This window comes from Sminthopsis crassicaudata, chromosome 3 (genome assembly GCF_048593235.1).
Source record: "Sminthopsis crassicaudata isolate SCR6 chromosome 3, ASM4859323v1, whole genome shotgun sequence".
NCBI lineage: Eukaryota > Metazoa > Chordata > Mammalia > Dasyuromorphia > Dasyuridae > Sminthopsis > Sminthopsis crassicaudata.
This window is the reverse complement of record NC_133619.1, coordinates 603727104-603743186: the sequence shown is the minus strand read 5'-3', so window position 1 is coordinate 603743186 and position 16083 is coordinate 603727104. Positions and strand designations below refer to the sequence as shown.

Below are 16083 nucleotides of genomic sequence, written 5' to 3'. Positions count from 1 at the left end.
TGGAGACTGAGATGAGGCTATAGGATTTAGCAATTACGATATCACCCTTGGAGCAATTTTGGTCCAAGAACTAAAAAATGTATGAAATGCAAAATGGCTAACTCTGATTACATTAAATTAAAAAGTTTTGCACAAACAAAACAACGCAGCCAAGATTAGAAGGAAAGCAGAAAGCTGGGAAAATAATTTTAAAGTCGGTGCTTCTGATAGAGGCCTCATTTCTAAACTAGACAGAACGGAGTCAAATTGATGAGAGTACAAGTCATTCCCCAACTGATAAATGGCCAAAGAATGTGAACAATCTTCAGATGAGGACATTAAAGCCACCCATAGTCATGAGGAAAAAATGCTCTAAATCACTACTGGTTAGAGAAATGCAAATTAAAACAAGACACCACCTCAGCCTCTCAGATGGGCTAGAGAATGGTAAGTGTTGAGGGGGGTGTGGAAAGACTGGGACACTGATGCATTGTTGGTGGAGTTGTGAACGGATCCGACGTTCTGGAGAACATTCTGGAACTGTGCCCAAAGGGCTATAAGACTGTGCACGTCCTTGGCTACAGCAGGGCCAGTGCTGGGCCTGTATCCAAAGAATCATGAAAAAGGGAAAAGACCCGTTTGTGGCGGCCCTGTTTGTGGTGACAAAGAATTAAAAAATGAGTAAGAGCCCGTCCGACGGGGAGTGGCTGAATGAGAAAGAGGTGGGATGTGACTGTGCCGTAAGAAATGACGCTAAGAAAGCACTAAGCTTAGGCTGAGTGACAAGCAGAATCAGGAAAAGGCTGTTCGGCAGCGGTGGGCTCCGTTCTTCTCTAAGGCCGACTGCTCCAAGGCAGCCCCAATCAACTTCTGAGTGGAAGATGCACCTTATGTTCACTTTTTTTCCTCATGATTTTCCTCTTTGGTTCTGATTTTTTCTCCCCGCATGAGTCATGAGGAAAGATGTAAAAAGTGAAGTACATGCGTAATTTTTAGGTTGTTTTACATGTAAGTGGAGGACATTTTTAAAACCCCCCGGGTAGGAGCCATCCCGCGGGATGGTGCGGAGGCTGGTTTCTCGGGCTCCCCGGGCTCAGAGGAGGAGACTTGGTGCAAGTCTGAAGGAGACTCCGGCTTTGCGTCCTCCTTGGGAGAGGGGACCCCCGGGTCCGGATTCCATCCGGGTGCTGGAGAGACTCATCTGGTTACGTAATCGCTCTCCCCTAACGAGTTACTAAGGAGTAACCGCGAGTGACAGAGATCTCCCATGACTACCTGGGAGGAACCTCATTAGAACCCAGAATGCTCAGGGCTAAGATGTAGGCAGACTCTGATGAAAAGGAAGCGAGGGCTGTAGACCTTTTCTTTAGGTTTGGTCATAAATGGGCTCCGAATTTAGGAATTAGGGACTTTAATAGTGAAGATGGTAGAGAAGGGCAGAGTAAAGTCTAAGCCTTTCATCTCCAGTCTAGAGTTTTCTGGAAAGCTGGAGGGCACCGGGTAACCATAGCAACACAGCCAAACAACCGGTCTGATTCAGCTCCCCCCCTCGTGTGCGGATGTTATCGTCTATTGGACGCGGGGATAGCCAATCTCAGGGCGGAGAGGCTGGCTTCTCGCTCAGCCATTGGTAGAGAGCGGCGAGGCGGGCTGAGGAGCGCCAAGTGCGGCGAGTCTGAGGCTGCGCGGCGGCGGCTCTGTTTCCGGTTCGACTGCGGAAGGAAGGCGGAGGTGGAGGTGGCCGCAGGGAGCCGTTGGAGCGGCCCCGGGAGTGGGAGTGGGGCCGAGGTCGGGATCAGTGCGAGCGGCTGAGGCGAGGGCCGGCGAGATGGGCGGGGAGCAGGAAGAGGAGCGCTTCGACGGCATGTTGCTGGCTATGGCCCAGCAGCACGAGGGCGGTGTGCAGGAGGTAACGGGCCCAGCGGGAGCGGGAGGGACCCGCCTCCCCCCACGTGCCGGGCCGCTCGCGGCGATCGGGGCCCCCTCCGGGGCTGCTCCCGCTCCTGGCCCTCACTAGATCCCCCCTCCCCCTTCCCGCCTGCCTTTGCTCCCGCCCCCGCTTCCTGCCCCCTCCTTACCGGCCCGACTTTCACTTTCAAACCACTCCCCCCCCTCCCCCCCAGTGTTTTTCGGGTTTCTTCTCCCGTGCTTGTTTTTTATCCCGATTTCCAAGGTTTCCCTCCCCCCTTCCTATCCCTGATTCCTGATCCCTCTGCTCCCCCATCTTGATCCCTTCCAGGTCTGTCCTCGGGGTCTCCCCCCAGGCTTCCCCATCTCTCTGGATTTGCCTGCGCTCATGATTCCCCGGGTTTCTCCCCCGGATTCCTCTCCTCCTGTGGCTCCCACGCGCCGTTCCCAGGTCTCTTTGTCCTCCCACAGATCGCCGTTCCCTTGACCGGCACTCCCCCTCTTGCATAGCCTGACGAGCTTTCGGCCCTTGGCAGGGTGAGGGGAGACGTTCCCTCTCTCCGAAGAGGAGTCACCCAAAGGGGCCGTGCCTTGGAGGCCACTGGGGATTACAGACGTGCGGGAGAGGCTGGCCGGGAGGGCCGGGGAGGCCAGGGAGGCCGGGCAAGGATTGGAGCAGGCCGAGTCCTCGTTTCCACCCTTTACTCATCTCTCTCTGTGTCTTCCAGCTCGTCAACACCTTCTTCAGCTTCCTGCGGCGCAAAACGGACTTCTTCATCGGCGGCGAGGAGGGGATGGCGGAAAAGGTGAGTGCCGGGCCCAGACAGGCTCCTCCCAGCAGAGCTCCCATCCGAGTGGTCTCACTTGAGGGATGCTGTCTCCGCTGTCATTGCCGCTTGGGGAGCTCGGGGTGGCGGGCCGCCTGTGGTGACCTCGAGGATTTTGTCCAAAGCGGGGAGAGGAGAGGTCTGCAGAGACCCCAAGGGCCCTTTGACCCGGCAGTTCTACACTTCATCCCTTTTGGGTTTTGTGACTTTAGAATGAGCTTTCCCATCATCGCAGCGGTAGAGCCACATGGGCCCTGGGGCCACCTCCTTACCCTTCCATTTTACTGATGAGGAAACTGAGGTGTGCTCCCTGCAGAGCACACGCCCCCACCCTGGAGGGGCTCGGAAATCCCCTGCGGGCAGCCTCTTCCCGGTACAGATGGGGCCCCAGGAAGAATCATGAACAAGTAGTAAGGAGCCAAGAGCATTGATTATGGCGTTCTGTAGAAAATGTAGTGCGGGACTTCACAGACATCCCCACGCAGAGGGTCTGATTCACCCAGCACCGTGAGGCCTGGGGAGAAAGAACGCTGAGGGGGTCTTCTGAATGGAGGGAAAGAGAGTGTCAGGGAAGAGCCCGGAGTCAGAGGGCCAGAGATTGGGGGGTGGCTGGAAGGGGGGCAGGGCAGGTTAGGAAGGACCCCCATTGCCAAACAAGAGAATTGTATATTTGATCTTGGCATTGATAGGGAGCCACTGCAGTTGACTGAAGTGTGTGTGTGTGTTGGGAGAGAAGTGGAGATTGTTGGTCAGACCTGGACTTTAGGAAAAATCACTTTGCTGGCTGAGTGGAGGATGAACTGGAATGGGGGAGACTGGAGGCAGAGAGATCACCCCGTAGTGCAGGTGTATAGTGAGGAGTGCTCCCCCTCCCCCCGGGTGGTGACGGCATCAGAGAAGGGGGGGTACCTGAGAGTAGGATCACAGGCCTTGGCAACAGATTGGATATAGGAACTGGGGAGAGATGGAGGATTTGAAGATGAGAACTGGGAGATGGCAGTGCCCTTGGTAGTAATAGGGGTCGGAAGAAAGAGAGTGAGTTCAAAAGCCTGGAGACACCACTGTGGAGAGGGTGAGGGTATTGGAGTGGGCAGTTTGGGGAGGATGGGGAGGTCGGCAGCCAGAGGGCTAAGAGTGAGACAAGAGGGGGAAGGGCAGCCAGGTGGTGGGGCGGATGGAGCGCTGACCCTGGAGTCAGAAAGACCTGAGGGCAAATGTGGCCCAAAACACTGTCTGTGTGACCCTGGGCAAGTCACTTCACCCTGACTGTCTCCCCTCCCTCCCACCAAAAAGAGATTTGGAAGGCCCTGATTGTGGACTTCTTACCTACAAAAGGGAGGAGAGGGAATCTGACTATAGGGATGGACGGGAGTGTCTTAAGTGTGAGGGTTTTTGGAATATGGGGAGAGATGGGGGTATTTGTGGGCAGGAAAGAAGCAGCCAGAAGAGAGGGACTAAAGATTAGTGGAAAGTGGGGCTGAAGAAGACAGGAAGGGACGGGTCACATAGATGCGTAGGCTTTGTGCTGGCAAGAAGAGGGGGTTCTGTGGGAGAGGCAGAGGAAGAGATGGTGGCAAAAGGCAACCGACTGGTGTGACAGGGGGACGGGAGAAGAGGGAGTTCTCTGCAAATGGCTGCGTAGCTTATGTGAAGGCTGGGTGTGTTAGTACTTAGCTCCAAAACAAGCTACAAAATCACTTTGATTTTAAAGCTTGCTTTGTGAGTTCTGCCCAATCTCCTGACTTTGGACCTTTATGCTTGACCCTTCCTCTCCCCCTCCAGGCCAGGTTCCTCAATCATACCTGGCTAGGAAAGTCTATGAAGGGGCCGAGTCCTGGCTTTAGAGTTGCCCAAGTCCTTCCCTTCCCTTGGCCTGAATGTGCGAAATGAGAGGCTAGGAGCCGATGGCCCCTTCCAACATGAAGTCTGGGGTTCTGGGTCCTGCCTAAATGAACCAGAGGCATTATCCAGGGGCTGAGGAATGGTGCCCACTTCAGGGGCCAGTCACCCACAGCCATGCTGGGCCCCTGGCACTGCCCTCCCACGGACAGGCCCACACTCCCGAGGCTCCTTCATCTGGCATATGGAGCATTGGGCATTCTCCACTTTCCCCAGGAAATTCTCTGTGTCCAGGTCACCTCAGCCATCTCCATCACTGTGCTGGGGGCGGGGTTTCTCTTCACCGGAGGACTTTGGGTAAATCTTGCTTGACCATCTTCTGTGTGCACTGAGGGGGTGATCTTGGGCAACTCTGCAGCCCTGCTTTGCTTTCTAACTCTGGCATCATGAATATAATCTGTTTTCCCTCAGTTCAAATGTAATTTAGATACAAAACTTAGGTAGAGAACTTGTTCTGAAAACAGTGTCCAGAAGAGTTTTGGTTCAATCCAGAGTCCTTATGTTCTGTTGCATTGGCACCCAGGTCTCAGGTTTTTGTGCCCCACCATCATTTCCTTGCTCATCTTTCCCTTGGCTGTCCCCGCTGCCAGGGTCTTGGGAGCCCAGCTACCCCTCGCTCTTTGCTTGTTACTCTGTTTCTGGCATCTCCTGGCCCTGCTCACTTCCGGCTGCGTCAGGTCCTGTGAGTCTTTCTGAATTCTGTGTGTTCCTCATTACTTCTTCCCTCATCAGACTGTGGTGTGTGAACATGTCTTCCCCTCTGTTCAGTAATCTGGGGAACACAGCTCCATCTCTGTCTCGTCCTTTCAGGCAGTTTTAAAACATGCGAATTTGTGTCTTAGTGGAAGGGTTGAGTCACTTTGCAGCGTGGGTCTAGCTCTATTTTGTTCCCTACATTTCATGTAGTTTTGAGGAATGGATTTACTGCCCTCTACAAACCAGTGATATTGGTCAAATTGCCTTCCCTCTCCGAGCCCCCCATTTCCTATCTCTGAGATAATAGCAGTAGCATGCAGGGTTGTGTGAAGTTCAGATGTGAGCCTGCATGGGAAAAGCATCCACCAACTGAAGCTCTGAGGAAGGCCTTGCTGTGGCGGGCCCCTGCTGAGCCCTCTAAGGAGGGGCCGGACAAGCCCTGAGCAGTGGATGGCCGAGGTACCTACTCATTCCGTCCTGGAACCAAGGGCTGGTTTTGTTTTTTAGTTTTTTGGCTCGGCCTTGCCTGGCCCTCCTCCTGAGCCTGAGAAACAGCCCCATTCTTTCCCATTGATGTTGGCCAGATTAGCATATGGATTGAAGGGACTGGTGACTCTTTAATGGTCCTCTTTTTGAATGGGCTTTTCCTGAGCCCCTGTGCTAATGGTCCCTGAGTCTGTGCCATTTGAGGAGGCCACAGCTATCAGAGGAGATATACCCATGAAAGTCAAGCTTGGGTCAGTGAGGGACCTGGCTGCTCAAATTTTTCCCTTTTTCATTTGCTCAGAGTTGTGGCCGAAATGCTGGAAAGACTCTAAAGAGCCATGGATTAGATTGGATTGAAAATGGGGCCAGTATTTTGTATTAGTCATCCAAATGGAGATGAGAAGGAAGCCCCAGGCCCATCTGCTGAGCCAGAGGGAGCAGAGAATGGAAGAAGGGCCTGGGGCAAAAGGGAATGGGTGCTGATTTCAGAATGGAGGCGAGTGGGGCGTCATCTGGGCCAGTGAGAGTGATGGTGAATGCTGTAAAATTCTAGATTGTGTTCTCCAGGAGGGTGTGTGTAGGGAACACTTGTAAGGGAGATACCAGGATCAGAAAATAGCAACTCTGCTTTACATCCAGATCAGAGAAAACCTCTATCTACTCCAAGCTGGCCTGGTTTTTCCCAGAGTACTTCTCCACAAAGGCCTTGAACAGTTACCCTCCACCAGGAGGCATTAAGGGGGAGCATGATGTCAGTTGGGAGAAAATTGCCTCAGGTTTCTGAGCTCAGAAGTCTAGGGTGGAGGCAGTGCTGGATCCCAATTCATCTGAAAAAAGATCTAGGGACACTTAGTGGCCTGCTAGGTTAGAGTGAGTTGGTGATGTTAGAAAGCAGCCTCAGGCTATGTTAGAAGCCATTGAGAGGGGCAGCTAGGTGGCGCAGTGGATAGAGCACCAGCCTTGAATTCAGGAGGACCCAAGTTCAAATGTGATCTCAGACACTTAACACTTCCTAGTTGTGTGACCCTGGGCAAGTCACTTACCCACCCACCCCACCCCCGCCTCAGGAAAAAAAAGAAGAAGCCATTGAGAGGCCAGGCCAGCCTGACTGATGAGCTGGGCACTGGGAATCCAGAAGAGGCTACATGGGGCTGAACTGGAGACAGAAGAGCAGGCTTCAGGAAGCTGGGTGGAAATAGCAAACTCCTGAAAGGTTCAGAAGAGGAGTAGTGGGCTGCCTTGGGGAAGTTAATGATCCTTCTCCACGGGTCCTCAGACAAAGGCTCCATGCAGATTCTTGCGCAGGGAGGTGGTAGCTGTGGTAATGAGAGCTGCTCTCCTGCTCTTCCCCCCCCCCCCCTTTTTTTTTTTTTTATTTGAGAAAAAAAGGAAAACAGAAACAAAATACAAAACAAAAGCAAATATTGTGTGCTCAGCAGGAGAGGATTCAAAATATATAACAAAATTACCAGATCAAGAAAGTATATATTAGTAGAAGAAATTATATTCATGAATGACCATTTTTTCCTTTACTTCCTTAAAACTTGTTCTTTGGTTCTCTGCTGCTCACCTTATTCACTATTTTCTTTTTTCCCTCATTTCGTCCCTCCTCACCACTCCCAAGCAAGTTGCATTTAAGATACATTTATGTATACATAGGAGCTACCCTTCTTGATATGTAGTGTTACCTATTGAACCCACTTCCAATGTGAGTAGGTTTTCAGAACTACCAGCCCTCTCCCCTGTTTCCTTTGTCTAGTCTTCCTCTGCACCTCATTTGTATAACATGATTGCTATTTTTACCTTAACTTTGCCAATTTTTCTTTTGAGCTACCCTGTTGATGTAAATTATATATATATATATATTACAAATAACTCATGTTGAAACAGTTTGTCTTTTTTAAGTTTCTTAAAATTGAGCTTTTATATTGGCTCTTATATGTTAATTTTCTGTTAAGTTCAAGTTTGGTTGATAGAAAGGCCTGAAAATCTGCGAGTTCATTGAATGTCCATTTTTTCTCATTCAGGGTTATAGATAATTTTGCTGGCTGCTTTTTAGGCTGTAGATTCTTTCTTGTTTCTTGCAAAATTTTCTCTTTGATCTGGAGGTTTCAAAATTTGTCAGTAATATTCCTATGTGTTTTCTGGAGGATCTCTTTGAAGTATTGGTGGAGTCTTTCTAGTTCTACTTTTCCCTCATGTTCTGCTGTCACTCCAGGACAGTTTTCTTGGAATTATTTCATGCATTTTTGTGTCATGATTCTCTCTTTGGTCACAATTTTTAGTTCATTTTTTCTTATGTTTTTTCTTCTTGATCAGTTCTCCAGATCTGTTGTTTTTCTTATGAGTTGTTTCACATTCTGTTTTCTCATTCTTTATAATGTTTTGTTATTTCTTGGTTATCTCATATTTTAGAGCTTCACTGGCTCTCCTTGCCTGATTTTAATTGTTCAAGAATTGTTTTCATCTTTGAGACTCTGTACCTCTTTTTTTATGTAACTTTTTTTAATGATCTTGTTTTTCTTGGGTGGTTTTAATTTTTTCCTTTAGTTTTTCCTCATCGTCTCTCATTTGATATTTGTATTCTTTTTTTTTGAGTTCTTCTATAAAGTCTCTGTGGGCAAGGAGCCATTTCATTTTACTCTTTGGGGTAGTAGCTTTTTTTTTTTTTTTTTTTAAACTTAATGTGTCCTCTGAAGATGAATCCCATTTTTCTCTATTCCCATAATATGTGTCAATAGTCAGGTTCTTTCTTCTTTGCTAGCTCGTTTTTGTTTTTAGTAGGAGGTATTAGTGTAAGCATCTCTCATTGTGGGGTGGGAAGATAGCACCTCAAGCTCCCCTTTAGCTCTCTGTTCTGACCTGGAACCCCAAACCAAGAGCTCTACCTTCCTGCAAGTGTGCACAGCCAGCAGTGCCCCTGCCCCTCTGTTTCTGCACTCACCAGGTTCTGATTCCAGGGCCATGTCCCTGCAGCATAACTGGGCCTGGTGTTCCCAATCATCCAAGATTCACTTCATCTTCCTGGACTGGACAAGTAGTCCGGGAGGTGAAAGTCTCTATGGTTCCTGCTGAGGTTCCAGCCACAACCAGCTATCCCACCTGATGTTTGTGTAGAACTAGCCCAGAGGTATTTGCATTTATTAATCCTGGGCTCCTGTCTTTCTTCAGATCTTGGTAGAGTTGTATCAGGAGGACCCCAAGTCGTCTTGGTTTTTCACCAGTCTGTGTTCACCTCGAGGTGCAAATTTGTTCTGTTTGTGGGGAAATCAGGAGAAATTTACCAACCTACTCCACCATCTTCCCAGAATCCTGTTGTCCTCCATAATAATTGAGTATTCTAGAGATCATACCTGTTTTTTAACTCATTCCTTTTGTTGTTTTTCCTATCTCCATTCTGCTTCACAGACCACCTCAGTCAAAAGACAGACCATGGGCCTTGCCCCGCTCCCTCCATTCTAGACCATAGGATGCCTCTAGGCTGTGGGTGTCTCAGGACAGGAGTGCTCAAGAAGCCACACCAAATGCTTGGAAGCATCCCTCACTTCCCTTGGCAGCCCTGGGGCCAACTTATTCTAGGCCATACCCCCATACCCAAATCTCCCAGGCTGCTGTGTGGGTGTGGGAGACTAGGAGCCCTCTTGAGACTCTTCCCCCCCCCCCCCCCATTCCTGAGCTCCAAGTTTCAGACATATCAGCATAACGGAGACTTAGATCTGTTCCACCTGTTCTCAGTGCCAACATCAGGTCTCTGGTGTGAGCCTGAATCGGGGAACTACAGCCCACCTTGAGAGGGAGGAAGCCTAATGGCTGTTAGCAAATGTCCTTGTTGGCCCAGCTGCTAAGAGGTCGGGAGGATGAGGCATTTACTCGGGGCCCTATTCCTTCCCAGTCCTTTCACCCCATCCTTCAGTAAACCTTGGGGCCTTAGTATGGGGACATGACTCACTGGGACAACTTGGAGCTCCCAGCAAAGGGAGGCCGTGATGATCCCTGCTTCTCTCAGCCATTGGTGTTGGCAACTGGCTCGGGTTCAAGGTCTCAGTAACGTGTGTCTGAGGACCAGAGCACCCCCTGAGTCAGTCTCTCTGCATGCTGCCCTAGTGGCCATGCAGAGGTGAGTTCTTTTTGGTTCCTATGGGGCCAGTTGTGGCTCCCACTCCCCCCCTGGGCTCATCTTCTTTTTTTGTACAGGTGCCCTGTGTCTCGTTCAGGGGTAGAAGAGGGGGAATGCAGATAGGGGGGGTTGGTTGGCTCGAGCCCAGAGTTCTGGGTAAGGATCTTCCAGGCCCTAACCTCGTAATTCACTCCTGGTCTTTCCCAACAGAGCTCTTGACCTCAGCCATGTCCCACCTTCAGCTCAGGCTGCAGGCCTTTGAGAGCCAATTTGTAAAAGACAGCTAGTGGTGCACTGGGCAGCATGCTGGGCCTGGAGTCAGGAAGCACTGAGTTCAGATCCGCCCTTGGATGCTTACTGGCTGTGTGGCAGTTTAATCTCAGCACCTGCCTCCCAGGGCTGAAAGGAACAAAGAGGTTCTCTGTGAAGCCCTGAGCACGGTGTCAGGAGCAGAGTTACCACCATCGTTATTCTAACCATTTGTGGGTCTTGGCCGTGACTGGACAGAACTCATACTTTGGGGGGGGTCACTCCAGGGAAGAGGTTTAGTCCAAGTCAGGAACTTGGAGCTGAGCTGACGGGGCAGGAAGGTGGCTCAGGGAGGCGCATCCTTCCCCTGGCACTTGATAGCTCTTGGCTTGCTTTGCTGTGGCTGGCCCTCCACCCCTTGCTGCAGAACCTGGGAACCCCAAGCCCCTAGATGTGAGTTTTTCTCTAGGGACAAGCCCAGGGGACTGTTGTAGGTGAGGAGATAGGGTCTGACCTGTGGAGCCCTCTGTAAGTTCACCCCTCACAGATGGAGAGGATATGATCCTCCCCTGTCTGGGCTACAGGATTCATCGCTATCTCAGCTGGTCACACAGGCCACATAAGAGGGGCAAAGCACTGGCTTTGGATCCAGCTCTGCCATTAGTACCCTGCTGAGAGTGGGCAAGTTTGAACACTCATTTCCTTATCTGTAAAATGAGGGGGTGGGTTTTATGACCCCTTAGTTATCTTAGCTTTGGGGGAGACTTTGCCTTTAAAGGGCTAGTGCAAAGGGGAGTAACCCAGGGGTGTCCAGAACAATTGGTGCTTGCCATAGATGCTGCTTGTTGAATTTAATTGGAAGGTGCTCTGAAGTAGAGCTGGACAGGACCTTACTCAGCTTTGAGTCGGCAGAGCTAGATTGTGGAAACTTAGAACTCTGTCCCTCAGTGCCCTCATTTTCCAGAGAAGTGAGGCCTGGGAGGGGGGGTGGGGGGAGTTGTTTTAACTAAGGTTATATGGCCATTTGGTGGCCAAGCCGGGTCTTGACCCACATCCAGGCTCTTGTCACTGCAGCCATAGCTCTTCTGCCTTCCCAGCTTTCCCTCTCTTGGCCTTCTCATCTTATTGAGTGAGGATTTAAAGAAAGATCATTTCCGGGGTTGTGGGAGAAAGGTCAGCCCCTTTTTGCTGCCCAAGAAATGGCAACCCAATCAGGAGTCCTTTGCCTTGGAAGCAGGGAAGGCATTGTCACAGCTCCCTTTCAGCTGGAGAGGAAAGGTTTTAAGGAAAATCCATGTGGGTATGAGCTGGCAGTGTCCTAAAGTTGGGCCCCCTAACTCTTGGGGTTGAAGTGAGTTGTGGTCCCTGTAAGAAACTATTCCTTTCAGATTGATTTATTCCTTTTTCCTAACCCTATTTATTCCTAACCCTAACCCTTTTTGATTCCCAGTTCCTCCTAGCTGATGCATTATCAGTTCTGGAAGCCTGCACCTTTGATTCACAAATCCTGGTCAAAAGCATCCCTTTGATTTCCAATAGGAGATCTGGGCTGTCCCAGCCCCCATTCTGATGATCTGCTCAGGTTTCCCAACCCCCACCAAGCAAATTCTAGCCCTCAAAACCCAGTGAGGAATCAACTTGGGACTCCACCCACGGGTCCCTTTAGCCAAATCTCTCATTACAAAAGGAGCCAGATTAAAATCCTCTCCTTGCAGAGATTCCAAACATGCCAGCCCTACACCTGGCACGTCAAGGGTTTCTGCCCACTGGAACACTGTTCCTGGTGCCCTCCTCTCTTTATCTAACACCTTTTACTAACTAGAACCTTACTTCCAATTCCCATAATAAACCTCTATCAATCTAGGTTTTCGGGTCTTTAAATTCCTTTACAGAGAACTGCTTGTGCTGCCACTAGACCTCACTTAACTCCCTACTCTTGCGCTGAATTCTGAGGAGTTGCAAGGGAGGTCCATTTAACTCCCTGTACCCCAAACCTGCCATTAGACCTCAATTTCATTTGGGTACCCCAAATCTAAACCTCATCATATTGGTTCCCTCTATGTATATCAGGATCACCTAGTGCCCCTTTGTATCCCATATAAGAAGCCCTTTCCCCAAAATGAATATGGTGCTGCAGTTTCAGAAGCCATTAGAAATGAGTGACAATTCCCAAGCCCCATGGGAGAACCATGTCCTGGGACTCAAAGTATTAACTGACTGGATACTAACCCGATGCTTTGCCATTTGTATCTAATTGGGGACAACCTGTTCTTTCAGCCTCTTTTTTTTTTTTTTTTTTTTTTTTTTTTTTTTTTTTTTGTAGAAGGATTCATTTCGTGTGTGTGTGTGTGTTAGATATCAGACAGAGGTTCTTCTGTAGCCTAATAGCTTGTTGAAACTTTTCTCACATTAAGAGGGGAGGTGGGAAGAAAAGGACCAGCTTGTGCAAGCTTCTCCAGTCCTGGCTTCCTCATTCTGGGAAGGATCCTTTTGTAAAACGAAAGGCTTATCAAACTTGGATGAGTTTTGACATTCCTGGCCTAGGGGCTCTCTGGCCTCTGACGTTGCGTGTTCTCAGATTTAGACTGTCCAGTGTGAGATGGTTGAGGATGGGGACGAGCAGAGACTTTCTGGCATTTGAGCTGGGCTTGGAGGAGAGATGGGCTTAGGGTTGGCTGGGAAGAAAGGCAAGACTGGGATGGGAGAGGAAGTTAAAGCCCATAGGAAGGGTCCTGCGGGTACCAGGATGCTGATGCGGGAGGGGGGGAGCTCCAGTCTCCCCCACCTCAGCTGTTTTCAGGCGTCACGTCTAGTCTTTCTCCTCCAGCTCATCAAAGAGACCTTCCGCCACCACAACCAGTTGGCCCAGAAAGGGCGGCGAGAGAAGCAGGCACGGCAGGAGGCTGAGAGGCGAGAGAAGGCTGAGCGGGCAGCAAGACTGGCCCGGGAGACTCAGCAGGAGGCCTCTGGGCCTCAAATCAAGGAGCTGACAGATGAGGAGGCAGAGAGGCTCCAGCTGGAGATCGACCGGGTGAGGCTGGGGCCTGAGGCCTGGTGCAGCGGGTGTGGGCAGCTGTGCCAGGGCACTTGGGCACACTCCTTCTTGTTTTTTTTCCATAGAGGAAGGGCAAGGAGAACAATCAGGGGGACGGACCAGCTCAGCCTCTGAACACTTCCAACTCTGCTGGGAAACAGGTAAAGCCTTAGAGGGGCTCCCAAGGATGCACTTATTGGTTGATTTTTCTTCTACTGTCCCCTTTTCTAAATGTCCTAAATCACTACAAAGACCCAGCCTTGGCCACTCCAGGAGCTTTCTGTTTGTTCTGCCAGGAACTTTTATCTGGCGCAGCCTCTATCTTTTCATCTGTCAAATGGAGATGTTTCTACCCCATCTTTTCCTAAGTCTATCATGATCACATGAATATAGTTGATTTAAAGACCTTTTTAAAACTGTAGATGAATCCTGGGGGAGGCAGCTGGCAGAGGATATAGAGAGCTGGGCTTGGGCCCTACTTCCTGGGCCTACCTCTCTGGGTTTGGGCAAGTTGGCCCGTGAAGGTAGAGATTTTCTGTGCCCTGAGCCCGCCCGCAGAAGGTCTCTCCTATCCCAGTGGACCTTCTCTGTGTGCGGTGGCCATGCAGACTCTCTCTACCAGAGATGGCCTCCCTGACCTGCAGAGGTGGAGTTGGCTAGGGCCCTCGTCAGGTCTTCGTCAGCTTGGTGGGCCTTGCCAGGCTGGGCACCAAATGGTGGGACCTTCCAGAAGCCCAGGCAGACCTCCCATGCCTGTGGCTGGCTTGGCTGCAGTCACCGTCGGGAGGTAGACTCGTCTTCCCACAGATTCCAAACTCACAGGTCTGATTCTCAGCTGACCCCGGAGGCTAGGCCCAGATCCTGGTGCTTCCCTGGCCTCTGGACACCACATGGACCAGCTGCCTCTTTCCCCAAGACCTTCCCAGGGGCGGGGGATGGGGATGGGGAGACAGGCAGAGTCCGGAACCTGACCTCTGGTTCTGAGCAGGAGGATGAGGAGGAGGAGGAGGAGGAAGACGAAAAGGACAAAGGGAAACTGAGGCCTAATGCAGGCAATGGAGCCGACCTCCCTCAATATCGGTGGACACAGACCCTGTCCGAGCTGGATGTAAGTGGCCAGGGAGGAGAGTGTGTGGAGGAGGGTCTCTTGTAGAGAAAGGTCTCACCTCTATGTCTACCCCCAGCTGGCTGTGCCCTTCCCTGTGAGCTTCCGGCTGAAGGGCAAGGATGTGGTCGTGGACATTCAGCGGCGACATCTGCAGGTGGGGCTCAAGGGGCAGCCCCCACTCATCGATGGTGAGCTCTGCAATGAGGTCAAAGTAGAGGAGAGCTCTTGGCTCATTGAAGACGGCAAGGTGGTGACTGTGCACCTGGAAAAGGTGGGACTCCAGCAACTGTCTGTTACCCACAGAGGGGGTCAGGCTGGGGGCTGGGGTAGGGCTGAAGAAGCAGGGGGAGGAGGGGAAGAATTGGGGAGGAACCTTGAATCCTTCAGGGATAGGCTTCAGAGTGTGAACCCAAGATTGCTTCCTGTGTACAACCCATCCTGTCTCCCCCCAGATCAACAAGATGGAGTGGTGGAGCCGCTTAGTGTCTAGTGACCCTGAGATCAACACTAAGAAGATCAACCCAGAGAATTCTAAGGTGAGCTAAGCAGCTGGGCGTCTGGGCAGGCCTGGCATTGGGCCCAGGGGGGGTGGGGTGGCTCAGACTAGAGAGCACTCATCCTCGCCTGCTTTCTTGTGCCAGCTGTCCGACCTCGACAGCGAGACCAGGAGTATGGTGGAGAAGATGATGTACGATCAGCGGCAGAAATCCATGGGCCTGCCAACCTCGGAAGAACAGAAGAAGCAGGAGATTCTGAAAAAGTGAGTGTCCATGGGGACGCTCCTGCTGCGGGGGGGGGGGAGGGGGGGGCTGAGCTGAGCTGGGGCCACGGCAGCTGTCAGCCGCCATCTTTATGCTTTTACAGCACTGCCACACCCACAGGGGCATCTCTGGGGCAAGGCCAGTGCCAGGGTAACTCAGAGTCACTGCCGCACCCTGGGGAAGGGGGCTGGTTTCCAGGCTCTTCAGGCCGAGCCTGACTCTCACACACTCCCTCTCTCCTCCCTAGGTTTATGGAGCAGCATCCAGAAATGGACTTTTCCAAAGCCAAATTCAACTAGCACCTTGGCACCCCCAAATTTCTTTCCCTTGGGATCTTATGCCCCTCCTTCCCCTTGCCTGACTTCTCGGGACACCTTTTCCCCCAGGAGAAGGGATTGTAATGCAGGGACAGGCACAGGACCCCTAACCCCAGGGTGGGCCTTCAGCCCCAAAGGTACCTCCCAGGACTGTTCCTGGAGCCTCCAAGGTGGGAGGAGAAAGCTTGTAATCCCCACTCTGCCTGTTACAGAAGTAAAAGATCGTTTGACCCTGGCCTCTTGTCTTTGCCTTAACCTCTTCCGGGATGCCTCCCCTTTTTGGCCCCCACTGTGTGGAAAGGCTAAGTACCTGAACAGGGCTGGCACAGGCTCCTCTGGCCAGGGCTAGGCCCCTGCCCCCGAGGCCCTGGGTAAAGTCCAGCTCCGAGGCCCCTTGTTTGTTCCCCTACAGGGAGCCAAGGTCTCTGGCTGTGCCCAATGGATCTGGGGCCAATGCCCTGGCAACCAGAAGAGGGGAGGCCACAGCTGCCTGCCTCAATGGAGAACCATGGGGCCCTAGGGATGCTTCAGCATGCATTTGGTTGGGACCAGAAACGTCCACTCAGGGTCCTAAGTTACAGACTTACCCAAGTTTTCCAGAGCCAGGATTGTTTTTCAGAGCTGTCTCTGGGGGGCCCTGGGTATGAGCCCATTACTTCTCTGCTGGGGGAGAAGTTCGCTTCCCAACTGATATTTCATACA

The 16083-nt window shown here is 51.4% G+C and overlaps 1 protein-coding gene across 2 annotated transcripts; it reads left to right on the top strand.

Moving 5' to 3' along the window:
- Positions 1-1283: 1283 nt before the first annotated feature.
- NUDC (nuclear distribution C, dynein complex regulator) lies at positions 1284-15617 on the top strand. 2 transcript variants are annotated; one of them, XM_074305691.1, is made up of 9 exons: positions 1284-1888; positions 2616-2693; positions 12989-13192; positions 13282-13356; positions 14184-14303; positions 14380-14574; positions 14756-14839; positions 14945-15063; positions 15312-15617. In XM_074305691.1, the coding sequence occupies exons 1-9, from the start codon at positions 1808-1810 to the stop codon at positions 15361-15363; spliced, it is 1008 nt and encodes a 335-aa protein (XP_074161792.1). In that variant the 5' UTR covers positions 1284-1807; the 3' UTR covers positions 15364-15617. The 2 variants fall into 2 exon arrangements, with proteins under 2 accessions (XP_074161792.1, XP_074161791.1); XM_074305690.1 differs by having other exon boundaries at positions 14181-14303.
- The last annotated feature ends 466 nt before the right edge of the window (positions 15618-16083 follow it).